This window comes from Oxyura jamaicensis, chromosome 2 (genome assembly GCF_011077185.1).
Source record: "Oxyura jamaicensis isolate SHBP4307 breed ruddy duck chromosome 2, BPBGC_Ojam_1.0, whole genome shotgun sequence".
Classification (NCBI taxonomy): domain Eukaryota; kingdom Metazoa; phylum Chordata; class Aves; order Anseriformes; family Anatidae; genus Oxyura; species Oxyura jamaicensis.
The window spans coordinates 153,436,940-153,457,535 of NC_048894.1; the positions used below are offsets into that span (position 1 = coordinate 153,436,940).

Here is a 20,596-nt window from a genome sequence, read left to right on the forward strand (position 1 = left end):
GTTTGTCTAGCCCTCCAAAAACTCTGATATTTCTACAGTTCAGCCATAAACCTGCCCTTGCCACACCACTGTAACAGCACAAACTGTTTCTCCCTCCCATATGGCAGTTCTACGGGGTTTCCTCCTTTTCACCATGCCAACAGCCTTAAAACTGGATTCTAAAAACAGCTATTATAAATCATTATAAAAGCATTACCTTCAATCATAGACTGCTTTGCACTGGAAAGAGTTCTGTCCCTATCTCTATTAGGCATAAAAAACAAAACAAAGTGTTGTACTAATATATTTTCCAGAAGAGAAGTGTTTATGCCCAAGATGCACTTGATCTTGAGTAAGCGCAAAAGAATTATTTTAACTATGGACTGAGATGAAGATATGGTCTTCCAGGCTAATAATTCTCGTGCCCTCATACTGGAGCTGGTAAGTGATTTTTCTGCTCTATGCAAGAGTATTTATGCCAAAGAACGAGGAGGCAGATGAGGAACAGGCCTGTTTCACACTGATAATAAACACTTAGATTTAAAGTGATCAAACACATGATGTCCTGGATCAAACACATAGAACCAATGTGGTAGGTACCCTTTAAAGATCACGCACAACATGCAAAGCACCATCAGAAATGTCACCTGTGCTTATAAACAGTTAAATGTACTGAGTGAGAAGGAGCTGAACGGCACTCACTGGAAGTCCCGGCACACCTGGTGGGCCCTGTGGACCTGGAGGGCCATCTTTACCCTGGAAAAAAAGCAGAAACACCATGATTCAGACAAGTCATGCAGATGTTTTTCAGATGAAGATCTATCACATGCTGTGTTTGACAACGGAGCATTGTGAGAATCGAGTCTTGACGCTCACATCATGCCATGTACAAGTTTTCTTGAGTTCATTCCTGCGTAAATTGGAAAGTTTTCCTTTAAAGCAAAACATCCAGTATTAATTATAAGTTGTTACAGATGGAGAAACCACTAGAATCACTAGTATTTTTTTCTGCAGTTTAATTATATCTAACACTGAGTACTTAACTTCTTGCATGAAGTGTTCAGCCAGAAAATGGAAGGTCTATATTTTATATCTACTGAATCAGCAGTTATGAGAAGTGCCTCATTGACTGTCCCAAGAAAGAAATCCTCTCTTTTTCTACAGGACTGACAAAAGCATCCAATGTCCTTCAAATTATTTCAGCCTTAACTCCTTTTTTAAAAGGGAAGTCCATGTAGTCTCTGTGCTCTCTGCTGGGAGTGCTCACTGATTTCACAATCAGAAATACCATTACTGGTCCCTTATGATGAAGTTCAGACTGAACAGATGTGCAAAAGGTGTCTTGCTCATTAGGAAACCCTGCTGTAGAAATTAATCACAGCATTACACAGTCCTAAATCATGCATTACTCCAGGATGGTTCATTTTTCCTTTCACACTTAAGTAAGCATCAATCAGACTGCAGTCAGATTACCCGTCTCTCCCAGGGTTTTGTGATGCATTACCATAAAACAGCATCTGAACACCCTTCAAATAAAACAGCAGTAGCAAAATTCTTCATGGACTTCTTGAAGTTTATATCTATACTAGTATTTTCAGTGGTGTCAGGGAATGGTCTAAGGGCCTGGGATCTGAGCAGTCTGTGCTATGGAATTCTTCAAAATGGTGCTGGCATGTTTTGACAATCCCCAGGCACAATTCAGGTGTTATCCTGGGTCATGAGCCATCCTAACAGATTAAGTCATCCAGTTATAGTGTCTACGAGATGTTAATAGCAAGCACATATAGATGAGAGGTACAAAAACCTCCTTAGACAGTATGCCAAAGGTGCACCGAAGAGGTCCCATGGACTGGATTTTCTCTCTGGCTAATTTGGAGTTCCTTTTGTTGAGTAAACAGAACTTCAGAAACAGAGTAATCTGCTGCTATTTGTGTGGGTCCTACTTGCAGGTGTAGAGATGTTTCAGACTGAATAATTTGGGGAGTTTTCAAAGGACATTACATAGATTCCAGCCCAGCTTTACTTCACAGAGCTAAGTCTAGGTAAGGCTAGTGGTGTAACACAGAGATTAGAGCTTACTATGTCTCCTGGGTTTCCTGCTGGTCCTATTGGTCCTGGTGCCCCATCTGGTCCCTAAACAAAATAAAGCAGGAACAACATGAATAATTAACACCTTTGGTATATTTGTGACTGCTCTCCCTACCACCTGAGAACTACAAGTAAATGAAAGAGGAAAAAGGCACAGTAAAATTTGCAGGAAAAAAAAAAAAAAATGTATAGGGAAACATCACAATTTGCTCTCCTTTGACAGGATCAGTTTTGTTTTCACTTTTCATTTGACCATGACACTCCATTTATGACTTTAAGAGTTCTAATCTTACTGGATTATGCCTATGGCTGTGGCAGTAAATGCGCCTGTGTTATCAGTTTCTCCTAAAATAATGCTTCTTAAGAGGAGCTTGCAGGACTGCAAATGACCTCAAACAGGGTCCATGTATTGTCCTGGTGGCAAAGCATTCAGCAGGCTCTAGGCATTGCTACCATCTGAAAACAGAATTTTAATTCAATCCTCTTTTCTGGTACATCCTGTTCTTTAGGTGTTGCGATATAAATTTAGCTTTGAAGAGACTGTGCTGATCCCCAGAAAAGACAAAGGCTGCACACCCTTAGCATGGCAGAGCCCCCTACTCTATAAGCAGCAATATGAGTAGTGATGACTATGGGTAAAGAGAAGAAATTTGGAAAAAAAAAAAAAAAAAAAAAAAAAAAAAAGCCAGATGCTCAGGAAAAGTCCCTGCTGTTGGAGAGTGTAAGTGGTGATATCACAAGCATGAGAAACAAGTTATTCCAGCCTTGCTTCTGCAATGACACCCCAGTATTATGCCTTTATAAATACAAAGAAGCATAGTTGTATTTGTGGAGAGAGGAGAACAAGAAATTAGAAGCGCTATGATGGAACAGGAGACATGTAAAAGGCCTCTTAATTCAAAACTAAACCACAGGATACAAAAATTGAAGAAAATCTAGTCTTATACCACTGCATAAAACTGAGAACCAAGCCCACTGTTACATCTGCTGGTTCCAGACTGACAACTTACTCTGCATATAAGGAAACACCTATGTGCATAGTACTAAGTAGTCTCTGTGGAGGGGTTTTCATGATCATTGCCTTGTGTAAAGAGAGTGAGTGAAGCTTAGCATCCATTTACAGAGTGAGTTGAAGCAATCAATGAAAAGTGGCTGATGTATTAAATAGCAATTATCATGAGCAGGGAATTCTATAACACTCAGGGGACCATTAGGAACCCACTGGAAAAGGCAAATGCAATGCAGACAGGTGAGAATGTTCCTTGCTATAACTACCTTTATTAGTAAGGAAAATAGCAGACCATCTGCTTTGCAACAGAACTTACAGGAGGACCAGGATTTCCAGGAGCCCCCGCGAAGCCGGGTATCCCAGGGTGGCCCTGAAAAACAAAAGGATAGATTTAATACACCGTTCACATTTCTAATTGTATATAAGTTAACTGGTCATTGGGCACTGGGAGGTAAAATCAAAACGAGACAATTCACAGGGAGCTAGTTATAGGGAAATAACAAACCACAGCTTTTAAAATCAAAGCCTTAGTTTCCAAAACATGCACTTCAGAAATACAGTTACATTCAGGGTGTGCTTTCTCTAATGTGTATTTCATGGTATGTTAACAGGAACTGAGAGCAAACATTGTGGGACTGGACAAAGCACAAAACCAGGCTGGAAATCAATGCTGTATAAAATATCCTACAGATCTCATTGAAGATGTGCTGATTTGCACTTTAAACTACTGACTCAGCCCTTGGCAAAACAAGTGTAAAAGTTTGCTCCAATGTAGACTATTGTCTTTCCTGTGGCATCTCAATCCCTCCTAAAAGGGGCCACCCTTACACTCATCTTCCAAGCTAAATAGCAACAGTGGCTTTTTCAGCCCAGAGACATCTAATTGCCTGGATCTCATTCAAGAATTAGCTGAGGGAATGACCAGAAGTTGGCTACTAGAGGGAATGTATCCAATGTAGAGGTGAGAATCATCTGGAAATCATTTGGGAATCCACCAAAAAAAGACAGGGAAATATTTTGCTGGAGAGCTAAAGGGAAGCCCATCTGAGGTTTAGCAGTGATGAAGAGCTCCCATCTTCACCTTCTGTCTCCAAGAAGTGTGTTCCTCTGCCAGCATTATAGCAGCTATTGATGAAGAAGGAGTCACAGTGATGACACTGTTGGAAAGCATACTCAATTTTTACCTGTTCTCCTTTTTCTCCTGCATCCCCAGTTATACCACGGTCTCCTTTAGCACCCTGATAATGAAAAAAAAAGTCATTGGAGGTCACTTTAGATTCAGTGTTGTGTCAGCTTTTTGACCTATTTCATAAAGCACTTGGACATTTGCTCATAAAACACAGAAATAAGAATTGAACCCTGCTGGCTCTCCTCTTAAATTCTGCCCTAGATTTTCTCTGCTAATGTTGGAGCCAGGAATATCTAGGAAAATGGTCTTTGAACAGATCCAGCGTAGTCTTTTATATATATATATAGTCTCAGGGACATGAAGAGGACAGACACATCCTTAAAAACAGACAGGTTGTTAGGCAATGTACTAAATGGGATTTTGGTAAGGAATCATCTAGCCCAAAGAAGGCACCCACAATATGAGCTACCAATCTCCTCTCCCTTCAGGGACAACAGCAACAAAACCAACATTTCTAAGGTGCAGTCAAAAAATTAACACCTGTAATGTGCTTCTCTCTTCCCATTTCTCTCTCTGTCCTCATGACAACAGAACGGAGGCAACGAACTCAAAAGTAGATGTCCATGTTATCAATGTTTACAGTTAGACTAGATAAATCTCACAAAGCAAAAAATGCTGAGATGATAGGGACACAAATTATGAGCTGAACAATGTACAGGCTACTAATGAATTGCAGACCATTGAAATGACACTGGTTCATTACATGAGAGCTAGGAGACAAGTGGGGAAAGGAGAGCTGCTATTTATCAACTAAAATAGGCCTAATTCATATTGCCAGAAGGCATGAAGCAGCTCACGAGCAAAGATCTGCAGTTTCACTAATCCATTTCAGAATGGGACCTTGTACCAGTTTGCATGGTGCTGCTACGGACAACATATTGCATTTTCAATGGTTCTTACCCCACTAGGAGCCTTGTCAAACATAAGGAAAGGAGCCACAATGACAGTTGTTGTCTTTGCAACCTTCTTAAAAGTTTTACAGTAATTTCTCTTACCATTTACCAAATCTGTGAATTTTCTATTTTACTGAATATTAAACTGTATATGTGCAGAATATAAAATCGAATAATCGATAGTCTAAATGAATACAATTTGGGCTATTTATCAATTATTTGACTTTATATTCTGCATATGAACAGTTTAAAAATGTTCTTGCTGTTTCACTGAACAGGCTGAAAAGCTGTTGAGAGCCTCTGGTGAGGGAGTTGGGGTTGTTCAGCCTGGAGAAGAGAAGGCCCCAGGGAGGCCTTACAGCAGCCTTCCAGTGCCTAAAGGGGGCTACAGGAAAGCTGGGAAGGGACTCTTTGTCAGGGATTGAAGTGATAGGACAAGAGGGGATGGCTTTAAACTAATAGAGGGTAGATGTAGGTTAGGTATAAGGAAGAAATTCTTCACTCAGAGGGTGGTGAGGCCCTGGCACAGGCTACCCAGAGAAGCTGTGGATGCCCCATCCCTGGAGGTGCTCAAGGCCAGGCTGGATGGGGCTTTGGGCAACCTGGGCTGGTGGGAAGTGTCCCTGCCCATGGCAGGAGGGTTGGAATTAGGTGATCTTTAAGGTTCCTTTCAAATAAACCATACTATTTTTCTATGATCCAGTCTTGCTACCCTGACCTACACTTTTCCACAGCACTCACTCAATAAAACAGCAGATGAGGTACGCCTCAGGCTGCCTGGGTTTTCTGCCAGTTATTGTCTTTATGGGGTGCTAATTCTATTGAAAATTTAATATACTGTCATTTTGACCAACCATATATTTGCTTTGGAGAGTCTGCTGCTCACCCCCAACAGACTTTAAATGCAAGACATAAAATTAATATATGAATCTTTATTAGCTTTTCATACTCTCTAATAAGCACAAATACAAAGATGTTAAAACAGCAGAAGCTATTTTAGACAGTAGGTCAGGATGCAGGAAAATACAGAGGCAACTGTGGTTCTCATGCCTTATCTCTCCCTCCACAAATTTGTTTTGATTTGTTTCACATTTGGCAGTTGTAAAGGTTTTGACTCTGACCAGGCACTGGCTTTGTGAACTGACTGATGACAGAGCTATTAATGGGAAACACCGAAAATGTGACATCATTTGAATCCTTCAGACATTGTGTTTGATGTTGGCCTATGTCCCTAGAACATGAGGCAGAAACATAGAGAAGAAACAAGTGATTACTCCTACAGCATATCTCAGGGAATATTCAGAGTCTGTGGAAAAAGCAACCATGAAAGATAATGTATTTGGATCCCAGCAAGTCACCCTTTAATTTAAAGAGTCACCCTTTAATTTAAAGGGATTCAAGCATATATAATTCAGACAGGAGAGGATCATGCAGGGGGTCTACTGCTAAGGTTTTGATTTTTTCCTCACCTGATATGGATTGACATTAACTCTAAGGACTTTCTCTCATCAAAATTACAATGAAATGAAATTCATTCAAGAATCAATCAGAATTCTTCTGGTTTATTTTATTTTTTGTTTGTTGGCTTGTTTTTGTGAACAGAGGGATGGTAGATGACTAGTTGTGAAATGTGTTTATTTGATTCGTGTCAGTATGGAACAATGCTAGGGCCGCATGATGAAATATAAGCTCCTATTTAAGAAAAACAGAGTGATTAGTGTACATAGTTCTTGTATCATGCAAAGAAACGATCCAGCAATTTGTGTAAATAGAGGGTTTGAAGGGCGAACATTGAGACTCTAGTCTGGGAGATAAGAGGACCAAGGAGTTTTTTTTAGGAAACTGCAGACTTTTGCATGGGACGCTGCGCAAGCCTCTGATAACCAGCAAAGAGATCCACCAAATAAGGAGAAAGGGGGAGTTGAAGGACGACCGAAGGACAAAGCCTGGGAGGAAGACTATGAGCCTTCAGCACAAGAGACCCCCAGAAAGACCACCAGAGACTGCTACGCACGCATCCAGAGAGGGTTTGGATTCCAGGAACTAATTATAATAACCCCGCCTTTTCTAGGAATAGTGATGAATATGTATTAGTCTAGGAGCATAAAAATCAGACACCTGATGTAACAGGTGTGCGTCCTGGTAGAGCAGAGACTCCCGGTGCACCCAGCGCTGTTTGCTTGCCTCTATTCGCTTAATAAATCACAAAAATCCTATTTGGGACTTAATCATTTATCACACTAGTTAAATGGAGAAGTGTTCATGTGGAGAGCTGTGCAGTTTCATGTGCCTGCAGTACTCCAGTGAACTGCCAGTTACAGGGCCCTCCCCTGTAGTTACAGGGCCCTCCTCCAGTCAGGTCCTACCCCTTTACACAGGGATGGGTGCCACCAAGATCCTGTGTCAGACAGAGCACTAACTAATCACAGATAGGTTTTGCTTAGGCTACTAAAGAAAGTGAACCAACCTTTGGGCCATCCAGCCCAGGTGGGCCTGCAGGACCTCTGGGACCAGCATTTCCCTGTAACGCAGAAGAGGTAGAGGTAAATACTAGTTCATTTGTTTGTTTGTTTGTTTTTGCTTTATATGTTTTTTTCAATCAGGAGGGCAGAGCATGTCAGCATTTGCCCCTCAGCTGGGGCCAATGCTTCAGTATGGCTTCAGACAGGTTTGTCAGCACATTACGTATCCCTGTGGATTAACTCACAGCAATGCCTAACGCTGTAGTTGGCTCTTTCCCAGACAAGCTAAACCTCAAGAAGTATTTGTGGTTGCACTGCTTATGTCCATTGGTAACAGCCTTGGCCACTGCTAGAAATACAAGACCTCAAGAGGAAACCATAACCAGAGTGCCAGGCAAGGATTAATTACAAGGGGATCTCCTTTCTGAATAAGCCTTGAAACTATCTTGCTGAGACCCCCATGGTACAGTATGATCAAGATGCTGATTAATTAGGATAGAGACTTTCTCCATGTGTTTTTTTTCAGGAGTGACTTTTTTCTGGAACAACAGTAAGGACTGTATTTTCCTCTCCCAAATTCCTTCTTGCAGTTCAAATGCATCAGTGGACAGATGGGTCAAATTCTCAGTTAGAACTCATACTTTTTCATTCGCTTACATCCACTTTATAGAAGTATAGAGATCCACTAGCATGATGGATGGAGGAAAACTGAAACTTAGAACATTAGAAGAGCCTTTGATATGAGATATGAATAATACAGGATCTCTGGATAGTAGAGAATCATCACTTTTCCTCTCACCCTGTTCTGACTGTCTACTGAAAGGCTTAGGGGATTAATTTCAATATGTGTTATTTATTAAAAACTTTTAACCCCCTTCCTTTATTTCAAGACCTCTGCAAAATTTGTGTCTCTTAAACTGCAGATAATCGTAACACTTCCCCTCAGGCATCCTTGTAACCACAGAAAATCCAGATAATGATCATGGACCTACCAGCAGTGGACTCTGCTCACTCCTCAGTCACTGCTGTTTCCTTCTTACACAACACTGCTATTTCTCCTTCTGAACAATGAGCACAACCTATTCCTGCTAGGTTAAGGGTTGGACCAGATGATCTTAGAGGTTTTTTTCCAACCTGAATAGTTATATGATTCTATGATTTGGTATCTCCCACAGAGTAAGTGGTGGGCAGGAAAAGAGTTACTTGGCATCTCTTAGATTTCTTACTGTCCTAGGAACCAGCAGGTCCAGAACTCTAAGCTCTGAATTACAGAATTGTGGAACACTTCAACCACTTCTGCTCCCATGACTTCTACAAGGCTCAAAACATGTCAAAGGGAAAAAGAAAACATAAGTGCTACTATTTAAGTCCTTCTGGTAAGAAAAAGCCAAGGATACTTATGTCACCATAAGCAGAGATGGTCTTGGCCTATCTACAGACATAGCAGCAACTGAAATCCAGTCCATTGACTCCACAGATATCTATAAAAGGTTCAGTACATTGTTGCTGAAAAAAAAATAAACCATGTAAAAATATGGTACGAAAAAATGGGTTAAACCATATTCAAGGAATGACCATTTTCCTAGCTTTCTTACCATTTTCCCATCCTGGCCATCTCTACCTGGTGGTCCTCGGAGACCTTTATCACCTTTGAAGCCTGGAATGCCTGGTAGCCCTGGTGGGCCAGGAGGGCACTCACTGCACACATCCTAGGAGAAAACATTGATAAATAAATTAGAAACAGACTGAAGACATCCAGCAGAACCTGCAGACACCTCGTATGAATGTAGAAGTGTAGAGCTAGCATAACCTGTAGGTCTTTGCATTTTGACCACATTGGGGAGGATCTGGATTAGGTTAGTGTGGAGGACAGGGAAGGTCAGCTGCTGAGTTCACACAGGCTCCCATGGGGAGTTTCCTATCATAAATGGGCAACTAACTGATTATGAAAGGTTAAGTAACTGAGGAAATGAGAAGATCAGGCAGCCACAAAGCAAAACTACCAAGAACAGCTTTGTTTTGAAGCTACAAGACTACTAGTAAACTGTGTCTCTACACAGTCGGAAAGAGCTGAGTTACTGTTAAGGGGCCAGACAGCTAGGGAAAACCCCTTTGCAGCACAGTGCCAGAAAGGGTATTCCACAAAGAAAAATATTCAGCAGCTAGCCTGGCCAAGAACTCATCTGTTGGAGTTCATGATGACCAAGTGAACATCATAGTGTCCTGGCCTAATTCTGTCATAGAGAATTACAACCTCCCCCCTCTAAAAACTCTTTGAAGGATTATTTCAGTAGTCTTCACATTTTTACTATCCTTAAGGAATGAAATACTATGTGGATGACATTTCCATTTCAAAGACAGACTCCCTTCAGCAAAAGTGGAGTGAAACCTGGCTACAAGAGACAGTATAGCCCCACAGACAGGACTTTAGATCTGCTTGGTACAGCTCCCAGCTCCATCGGTGATCCATTGTAAAATCGTGGGGGAAAATGTCCTTCTAAACCTCGGTTCCTTTGTGCATATTGTTCTACTTAAAAAAACAAGCTTGAGAGACACCCAGAACAACAGAGCCTTAATTTCATCTGGGATCTCAAGTGCTGCTCTATGTAAACTGCACCAAGTGTGGAGTGAAAAAGTACCAAACAGAACAAATATGCAGGGTGTACAGGTGTGTTGACCTGTAACATAATCAAACGAAGAAAACAAAAGAATATCAAAATGACATCCCATACTCCACAAACACTCTGTTGCTATTGTCCTGATCAGAAATCCTAAACAATGCAATCCAGTGAACTCCCCCCGAAAAATACGTGGTTCCTGAAGAAAGACAGTTCTTCAATGAAGGTATTTCACAGCAGCAATCTTAAAAGGGTCTTTTTGTTAATGGAGTTAGTAAAAATAAAATAAAATAAAATAAAATGTTTCTTTTAATCAATAAGAAAGGATTTCTTGCTATTTCCCAAGCCTGCTTTAAAATCCCCCAACTCAGCCCATGTAAATCTTTAAAGATTTTTCAGTCAGCATCTATCAAGTACTGACTCATTTCCCAGGCAACGGTTTACATGGAGAGTAAAAGCAGACAGACAGATCGCCCCTTTTGAAACATGAGTGCAGCTGGGGTTAATTACCTGCATACTCTTAGGTGCGCCATGCAAATTGACTTCGCACCCACACTAGTCTACTCTAGTCACTGTTGCAGGTGTACATGAAACATCAGCCATTTGATTACGGTGATTTCCATTTCCTGCTTTAGGTAATACCTCTTGACAGTATTTATTTCTCCGCGGAGGTATAGGCCTGTCAAAGAGCTGGAAAAGTCTCAGAGCTTGTGCAACATACACCACATTACAAACGTCTTTGTAGGCCATGTCACTACTGGGGATTGTCGGAAAGCATTGGATTTTGATCTCCAACATGTTCTTGTGTGTCCCAACAGCAATGCAAGCAATTTTCAAGCAATTTTCAACCTCTGGCAGAGTGTTTTAAGGCACCTTTTGCACTTCTAGCTTTGACGCTTTCCTGTCTCAGGAGTGTTAGTCAGGTTTGAATCAAACATATGCATAAACTCCCACCATCCGCAAAAGTTGATTACCTTTACTAAGAGATTGATGTCCTCTGGAGAGAGCAGGGGTGAGGAACCCTGTGGAATGAGAAATTAATTATCTCAAGCAACGTTAAAAGGCATCAAAGTAAGAAATTTTCCTGAATGTGCCTAAGGCCTGGTTTCAATTTGGGCCAAAACCATAAATTCTCCCTTACATTATCATTATACTTCATCATGTCTGAGATGAGTTGAGCTCTTTGCATTCTTGCTCACATTCATGCTTATTGTACTGCACAGTGGTGTTAAGAAACTGGCTTTAATATTTTGTCTTTTATTTGCATGCAGGCCATCCAGTTATTTTCATACTGTTCCAAAACCGTCACCGATATTTTCATCTTAACACTTCAATGGTTCTTAGTATTTTTCCCGAGAAGAGCATTGGGGAAAAAGCACTGAACTGGGTTTGAGGTGACGTGTATGGATGCAAACCGAGATAAAACAGAAGAACAATGGGACAGAAACCTTTTGGGGATGTAACATAGAAGTGAAGTTACATACTGGTTTTCCAGGAGGTCCTCTTTCCCCCGGATTTCCAGGTAAACCCTATGAATCAAGAGAAAAATAAATATTGAAATTATCATACACTAATCCCCTGGTTGCTCCCACACTCTGCTGACTGCTGTGGACTAACATAAATTTCTGCTCTCTGACACCAAGCACCACCGCTCTTTGCATGTGGCACACAGTCAACTCCTTTAACTATTTGCAACTTTACAAATATTCCCTCTCCATATTTTTTTTGCCATTTCTTAATCACTTATTCGCACTCCATCCTAAATCTCACTTATCTAGAGTATGACCAGGTGAAGTTCATCTAAGTCACACAACAACTGAAATTGCTTTCCTCCCCCCTTTTTTAATAGAATATCCTGAATTTGAAGGGACCCACAAGGATCATACAATCTGGCTTCTGGCTTCACACAGAACCACCCAAAAATCAGACCATGTGTCTGGCAGCATTGTCCAAACACTTCTTGAACTCTGGCAGGCTCGGTGCCATGATCCCTGCCCTGGGCAGCCTGTCCCAGTGCCCGACCACCTCTGGGTGCAGAACCTTTCCCTAACACCCAGTCTGACCCTCCCCTGTCCCAGCTCCATGCTTTTCCCTTGGGTCCTATCACTGTCTCCAGAGAAAAGGTCATCACCTGCTGTTCCATTCTCCCATGTATGGGGAGAGTATTTGTGTCAGTCTCATGAAATGAAGATAAAGAAAGGAGCAACACCCTTATAATTTAAGGTGCAAGAAATCATGGTTTGGAAAAGGGACCCCCAACAGGCATCTCTTGCCTGTCATTAGCAAATCATTAATTTGTTAAACAAACAAACAACATTTTTTTGGAATCTTGGCACAAAGTAATGCTCATATGGGGAACTGAATCTCTATAAAAGGACAGTTAGTCATTGTCCAGATAGTGACAGAAATTTGCAGTGGCATTTTCAGTTGGACTGGGTGAGATTTCCTAAAATCATTCTCAGCTAAATTCCTCTATCAAGCTGGCCTGTGGTCCTATGTAACTACTTCAGTGTATCCAAGATCCACTGCTGTTGATTATCTTGAACTACATACAAAATACCGTCTAACTATTTTAACTACATACAAAAAAGGTTGTCCTACATGACCACTATTGCACCTGAAGAACAGTTTCCACTGACTACTTAAAAGTGTCTCAGCTTTGCTCAGTTTGGTTGCTTCTGCAACAGGACCCACCTGGGAAGGTCTCTGGGACAGTGCCAGATTCCCCACCCAGGATGTTAATCAACACAAGTAGTGCCTGTTAATTGGTCTACGCTCTGCAGGGAATACTCTGAGACTACCCAAAATTTTCACCTGGAAAGCTGCTTAAGAATTAGTCAAATGCTTTGTCTGGAAGGGAATTGGGAGTTATGTCAATCACCCTGTCTCGAGTTGGTCCATTGTTTCCAGTCAGTCCATTGTATTTTTTCTGCAGACAACCAGATGGGGAGTTCCTGGGCTGCCTGGGGAATTAATGACTTAAGTGCACTGGGTGAGCACACAGGCACAGTTGTGATACTCTGCTACACCACAGTTACAGCTATAGGGCAAAACTGAATTTCACCCTTGTATCTCACTCATCATTTAAATTCTCTACCCCTTATCAGAGGAAAGAGAAAATGGGAAACTTTTGGTTGCACTTTTCCTATGCCTACGTTAAACACCTCTGAGCAAGCAACAACCACTCAGTTACCTTGACTTTCTAAGAGATGAATGTTAAATACGAACTGATGTGGAGCCAAAGTGGAAGTGAAGTGGTACTGAAGTCCATGAATGAAAAGATGGTTTATTGAGGAACTAAACCCTCCACATGTGAGAATCAAGAGAAGGTGAGGTGTAAAGGAGATTGTCGGTTCATAATTTCCCACAAATGCCCTTCTGGAGAACTGAGTAAATATGAGACAACTTTACAACCATTTTCAAGTGTTGCCGTTTCCACAGAGCAGCTATGTGGCTGTTAGAAGATTGTGGGATGATCCCAAAGTTCCTTCTGTTCCACAATCACTAATCTTCAGGCCATGCTTTCGGTATCCTCTTCAACTGCTTCTCAAAGTGGGAAGAGGATTGCCTAAATACCAGCTATGCTGACCTTATATTCCCAGACCTGCTTTGTTCAGGAAGGCTCACACAGCACTTGCTTTAAGGAGGTCAACAGAAAGCAAAGACTTGAGCTATGAGAATTATCCTAGATCAGAAAGCAACATAGAAAAGCCAATACAGAAATGTGTTTTATGCTATTAATGTAGCTATAAATAAACTATTTCTACCACAGGGCCCACTGACAACCTTTTGCTTAGGCATCTGAAGCATGAAGTGGTACTAGAGGTAGAATTTGAGAATTTAAGGAAGTTTTATTTAAAGAAGAGTAAAGGAATATACTTTTCAGTTAGGAGAAAAGAAACATGAGAAGAGAGCAACTAAAACTGAAATCCTTGTAAATATTTAAGCATAGCTGTGATATCCACATGGCATCAGAATGCCTTGAGACAAAGAGATGGGCCTATTTTCTTGAAAGCTGTATGAGCTGTAGAGCTGCTAATGTCTTTTAGCAGAATGCAAGTAAGTCAGGATGAGAAATTAAGCTATGTGCCACGGCTGCCAAATCTGAAAACTACAGCGTCCCCAGGAAATGCCAAAGAGGTGAATGGTACAAGACTGTAAAAACAGAGTCTACTTTGAAGAAAGCTAGTCTGAGCTGAAAGGAACAAATCAGACACAGGACAACAGCACTTCAGCATGTTGCATTATTGCAGAACAGGCAATGGGAAGCGGAGACCGAAGCAGAGAAAATACTGCTGAGCTATTCAGGGCCTGGAGTTAGAAAAGGCTGACAGTCCGCAGCAAGCTGCAAACATCACTCAGAGCTGGCAGAAAATGGTAGAAGGAAGGCATGGAGTATAACTGCACCTGACAAGCTATCAGGGATGGAAACTGGAAAAGAGAAAGAGAAGAGAAGAAGAGGACTCTAAAGAGTCTGCCCCCCCAAAAATGCATGGAACTGAAAAGAAGAACTGCTAATGTGATGTGAGAACACACAGACTCAAAGAAACACCACTATTTGGAATGCTCATAAAGTTCAACCATTTTCAGGAGTTCACATCCAACAGTGGCTGACACAGATTAGAATAACAAATACCAGTGGCACAGCAAAGCAGTGCAGGAAAAAAGCAGTCAGCAATGAGGAGGTGTGATGCACAGGATCCAGAGTACTCAACTGGCCTGCAAAATCTGACACACAAAAATGGGCTCAAACTGAGAATGGGGGGAAGCAGTGTAAATGGCACACTGAAAAAATCATGCTTGGGTAAATGATGCGTGTGACAGTAAAAGAAAGAGAAAAATTATAAGGAAGCCAGCCACACTCAAAAGTAAAATTGAAGGCTTATGGTGGGGAAGTGCTATTACAAGATAGACAACTAAACATAAAATGCAATAACTTAAAAGTGTTCTAATTTCCATGAATAAAAACACAAAAGAGGGGTTAATAAATGTGCTTTGATTTGGAGTTCATGACCTTTAAACCAAACACAAGAATTCCTTGGAACTGGCATTCTAACCGTTTGGGAAAACCAACCCCAAACCAGAAAACTCTGCTTTTCAGATCCGATGGCAATAATGTATGCATACACAAAGTTTTTGTAATTACACAAATAAATGCAGGGGAAGATTAGCTTCCCAGTAGTATTGGAATGTAGTTATCAGTAATAATTAACATAATTAAAAAATGATTAATTCAATGTTTATGTTAATTAAAATGATCATAATCAAAATACAGTAAGACCTTATTAAACGGGTGCCGTCACTGTTAATAGTAGGACAAGAGAATTTGTCATTCAGACTATATTTTAATCTAAAGGGGCTAAGTAGGTATGTTGGACAGAAACATTTTCTCTCCCAGCAGACAGGCCGAGGAGAGTGGAGGCTTCCAGATAAACATGTAGAATTATTTTTTCCAGCTCTTAGAGCATGAGACAAATCTGGCCAATTTCTCTGAAGAAGGTACTTAAGGCTATGCTTTTTTAATGGTTGATATAGGAATACTGCCAGCTTAAAATGTGTTGTTTTTTTTTTTTTTCTTTTTTTCAAAAGCAAGTAAAATTAATATTTGAAGTAATTGAAGGAATGAAATTAGGCATATAGTAGTCCTTTTATGGGGCAAAGTAGTCCAACCACAGGGAAAAACAAAGAACATAAAAAACCCTGCATTTTTCAGGCTTTAAGAATTGGGGCTTTAGTTAACCAGGACAAAAAAAGGCAAATTTAGAGAGAAGGAAACAATGTATATGGGCCAAATAAGCCATGGAAAAATAAAGCAGCAGATCCATCTGTTCCTGCTTTGTCCCAGAAGAAGAAACTGTGGAGGGATTTATGGACATAGTGGACTCTGGAGAATAGTTCATACAAATAAACACCAAGCCTTATGCTAAGAGTAGCAGAAGCCAAACCATAAATGTAAACGTGGGCATGGATTTTCAAAACCTAAGTTTTAATAAAGCAACATACTGTCCTGAGAACTCTTGATATTTGATCAAGCTGCCAATGGATGTTTCAAAAGATAACCTTGGGCAATGCTATTGTAAAAAAATATGGCACATGCTATGAGGGCACTAGAAAGATGCTAGGATGCTGTTATGTGAAAAAAGCAAACAAAACAAAACAAAACAACCTTTTCCTATTGGAGATGATTCTGGTCAAAGCTACTGCAAAGGAAGTATTTACTTCTTCATTTCCCAAAATACAACTGTGAATCTGACTATACAGCGCCAGAGCAAACAGCAACCTATAGCAGGCACAATTCCAAAAGCTGATGAATCTGCAGCTGGAAGAACAAGGCAGAGAATAGCCTAGTGTATGTAAATTTGATGTAGAAGATTTAGATTTATTCAGTCTCAGAAAAAAAAACACAACATGGAATGCATTTGCAAGGACCACAGCAAAAGACGAGACATCGAGACAAGTCATTAATGCTGTTGCCACTGAATGGCTTGGGAATTACACGGCAAGTTCATATTAGCAATTCAAATCAGAGCTTTTCTAACTGATGACATACAGTATAAAAACAAGAGGATACAAAAACGGGTATGCTTCAAAGAACACAGGAATGCTACATTGATACAGAAATGTGCTAAAGCAGAACCAGAAATTCTTTGTACTAGTCACAAATGAAAGTGGAGATAAAGAAACTGGAAATTCATGATCTTGTCAAACTAGATACCCCTGCTGTTATACCAAGAAATGTCGGAATGCGCACTGTAGTTACATTTACACATCCTGAAACACAGATAAAACTGCTTAACAGGTGATCAAGCAGAATACAGAGAGCTCCTAAAAAACATATTGAGTGCAATTAAAACAGTTAGTGTAACAGAGGATGTGCTTTATAAGTACCATAAGGAATGTTTCTGCTTGGGTAATTTTCTGCTGGAAAAAGGAGATACTTAAAGACTGTAGTACTGCCTCTCTAAGAGCTGACCAGTCAATTCTGATCCGAGCAGAGCCAGAAAGACTCAGAAATGTTGGATCTGGCACTCTCCTCGTGCACAGTTGTAATAAACCCATCTATTGCATCTCCTGTTTAAAACCTCTTGTTTTTTTTAAAAAATCAAACATCTGAGATAAGGCAGAGAGCTTGAGGGGAGGTCAGAGGCAGGCAGCAAGGGGGCTCAGCTTCCCAGCTGGGAGTCTGCCATATTCCTTTCTATCCCTCATTACCATGACTCAGCCATGGAGATGGCAGGAGTGAGGAAAGTGAGGAGTGAGGTTACTCCTTAGCCTATTTTTTTTCCCCCGAAACCCTAAAACATAAGAGCTCCATTTCTCAAACATCTCCCTTGGGCCATCTAAGTAACACTCAGCAACTATGGTTGAGTATGTGCATAATTTTTAGGGAAATTAGATTCAAGCACTGGCGAGTTTCTTGAGCACTTACACTTTTATTTTACTTACATCCTGGCCAGGAGGCCCCTGTGGTCCAGGGATACCAGGTACACCACGGGGACCCTGGTAGGGAGAGAATAGAAAAATTCACTAACATGAGCAGTACTTATCAGGTCCTAATTAACTAAAGAAAAGAAATTTTCAAACCAGTAGTTATTAGGAAAAACAAACAAACAAACAAACAAAAAACTATCAGTTAAACAACTCCAAGAGAAATTAAGAAAACAACAACAACAACAACAAACTGATCCCACATTGAACTAGCACAGTAACAGTCATTTCTGTGCCTCATGGAGCTTTATGTGCAGCACTGAAGTCAAGCCTCACATACCTTGACTGGAAAGGTAATAATGACTCTTTATAGGCAGGCAAGTTTATGAACAGGGAAAAAATATGACTGATCATGGGACTGCAGAGGAGAAAAGAAGGTCCAGCTCCTCAGTGCCAAATGGGTACACACCAGAATTGGCTATAGCACTGGAAATTAATGCCAGTGAATGAAACCACAGTACACAGCTATTGGCTACACACCAATGGATGACATCCTTATAAACCATATGTTGAGGAACTAGGTATGTTTGGTGAATACTAAAAGGTAGGGTTTTCTGTAAGACTTAAGCAAGGAAAATGCTTAAAAATGCTTTACTTTAAACCTTTGAGGCCTTGGTTATATCTCATAGCAGTGTGCCTTGAATTATGTGCCTTGAAATGTTTTTTCTCAGTGGAGGGTTAAACAAGTGACTCGTTCTTTCCACCTGTGGGACTATACTGACAGGTAAGAAGAAGCTGTCACTAGATCAAGAGTCTAGATAACTCTTGGTCTCACAACCCACTTAAGCAGACAGGTGGTGGTAGTGCACATGTAAAGTCCCCTTTGGCTAGCTAATACATGATTCTACTTTTCTTGGTCGTAACAAAATCATGCCTTTGTGAAATTGTTGATAGTAACACAATATATTTGTTTGCTCCCTCCCACAAAATCTGGCTGTAGTTAGAAAGACATACTGTACCAATGACCCTTTGTCTCCTGGGGGTCCAACGGGGCCCTGCAAACAGAGAAGATATGGCGTTCAGAACATAAGCAGAGCTTAAAATTGACATCTCCTCTTGGCTGGTCAGGGTGGGTCCTGAAGCACAGAGATAAGAATAAGGAGAAAATGAAAGGCAAGAAAAAGGAGCAAGTCTGACAGGCTGCTCAGACAGACACTGTGGTAGTGTGCGATACTCACAGTGGGATGTTCATGGGGGAGGATCAAAGGCACAGTAAGGGAGAAATTGAGGCGGATGATGGGAGAGAAAGTGGGAGAGAAAAGACACAAGAAGGGATTAAAGGGGCCAGCTGTATGTTAACATGTCTCTTGTCTGACTGAGCCCTCCACTTCATCACCACAGTCTGTCCTGGATCGTCATTAAATCCAATTTGTAACACTCTTCCGAATGGGTGAGCTCACGAATTTGAGCCTGTGGGCCTGAATCTTGCTGAGCTTCAAGTCAGACTAACTGATGAATAGGAAAGGTGTAGGTGCCAGCAGCTGAGCTGAGAGGCTGTGAACCCAAGGGGCTCATAGGTTTGTGTGTAAGCAGCTGGAGAAGGCTAGCGTGCAGGGCCTGGGTACTGGGTGGACTGGGTGTCCGAGACCAACTGCTGGAGAGACCCATGTTTTGTGTGTATGTCCTAACGGTGGCTTTCCGACCTGATTGGCCAGAGAGCAGGTGCGGGATCGAGACATGCTTCTTCATGTTTCTGAGAGAGTTGTTTAGGCGTACGTGGTTGTTGATAAAGGCATCAGTCTGTCTGCACTGGCCTGTTTGTCAGCGTTTGTGTGTTCACGGACACTGTGTATGCATGTGCCCATTGGCAATATGGGCTCAGACTTGCTTCTAGCTGGACCCACAGGCACAGAATCAGAGCAGCCTTGTGATCTGCTGGGCTGGGACAGGACAACCTCACCTGGGTCCCAATGGGCACCATGTTCAGCTGCTTCTAAAACAAGGAATAGCATCCCATGGGACATGTGTGCTCTTTAAATGAGGTCAAAGCAGGGAGTCCAGTGAACTTGCATAAGCTATTTGTTTGGAGATGTAATTTACCTAGGTGCATAGCACAGTTAGCCCTTTAGGAGGTATCCAGTCCTATAGGAACACCACAGTAGTGATGCAGTACCCATATCCAGCAGGGATGGGTCAATCTGGCATTCCAAATGCATCCCAAACAAGGCTTGACCTCACGTCTCTAGTGCTGTGTTTGAATAAATTGGCTCACACTATTGCTCCTCTCCCTTTGGTTTCTATTTCAGGCACATTAATTCGCTAATCCTCAAACAGTTCTCCGTGCGAGACGCCTTAATGGTCTGCTAAAGCACAGGCTAAATACTTCATGCTGAACCCATGGTAATATGAAGAGGGAAAGGCAGAGCATGAGCAACTCCCTGCTACTTTATGCATCATGTTTCCATTAGGGAGCTAGAACACGAGCACGTGAATGCACTCCATTTCTCCAAACAGTCACCTCTTCTGTTTATGGTTCAGCTGTGAAGCTGAACCATACATAATACTCATTTTAGGGCTCAGTGTTATGCAAATAGTAACATAATACTTCAGCAGACAAAGTAAAAACAACAACAACAACAAGAACAAAAGCCCTCATCTCTGTATACCTTTTATGCAGGGTGCAAAGTCCAAGAGAGGTTAAGGGGACAGGAGGAAACAGGGTAAGAACTCCAATTAAAAAGAGTTGCTGGCTCTTAGAAGCTGAAAACATCATACACACAGTTTTGTCATGTTGCTAAAAAGGGTATAGGCTGACACCTTTATTCCGTGTATAAATACGCACTGAAGCATCTCCACTGAGATTATTGGTTTTTTTTGTTTTGTTTTGTTTTGTTTTTTTTTTTTTTTTTTTTTTTTTTTTTTTTTTTTTT

At 41.2% G+C, this 20,596-nt stretch overlaps 1 protein-coding gene across 2 annotated transcripts in view; it reads right to left on the reverse strand.

Moving 5' to 3' along the window:
- The window catches only part of COL22A1 (collagen type XXII alpha 1 chain), a 196,440-nt gene that overhangs the window by 17,188 nt on the left and 158,656 nt on the right, over positions 1–20,596 (reverse strand). For both annotated transcript variants that reach the window (XM_035319306.1, XM_035319307.1), the window contains 10 exons: positions 18,686–18,721; positions 17,685–17,738; positions 11,723–11,767; positions 11,213–11,260; positions 9,216–9,329; positions 7,626–7,679; positions 4,261–4,314; positions 3,393–3,446; positions 2,059–2,112; positions 682–735 (listed from right to left, as the gene is read on the reverse strand). In XM_035319306.1, the coding sequence (XP_035175197.1) occupies positions 682–735; positions 2,059–2,112; positions 3,393–3,446; positions 4,261–4,314; positions 7,626–7,679; positions 9,216–9,329; positions 11,213–11,260; positions 11,723–11,767; positions 17,685–17,738; positions 18,686–18,721 (567 nt within the window). The remainder of the gene's footprint in view (positions 1–681; positions 736–2,058; positions 2,113–3,392; positions 3,447–4,260; positions 4,315–7,625; positions 7,680–9,215; positions 9,330–11,212; positions 11,261–11,722; positions 11,768–17,684; positions 17,739–18,685; positions 18,722–20,596) is intronic.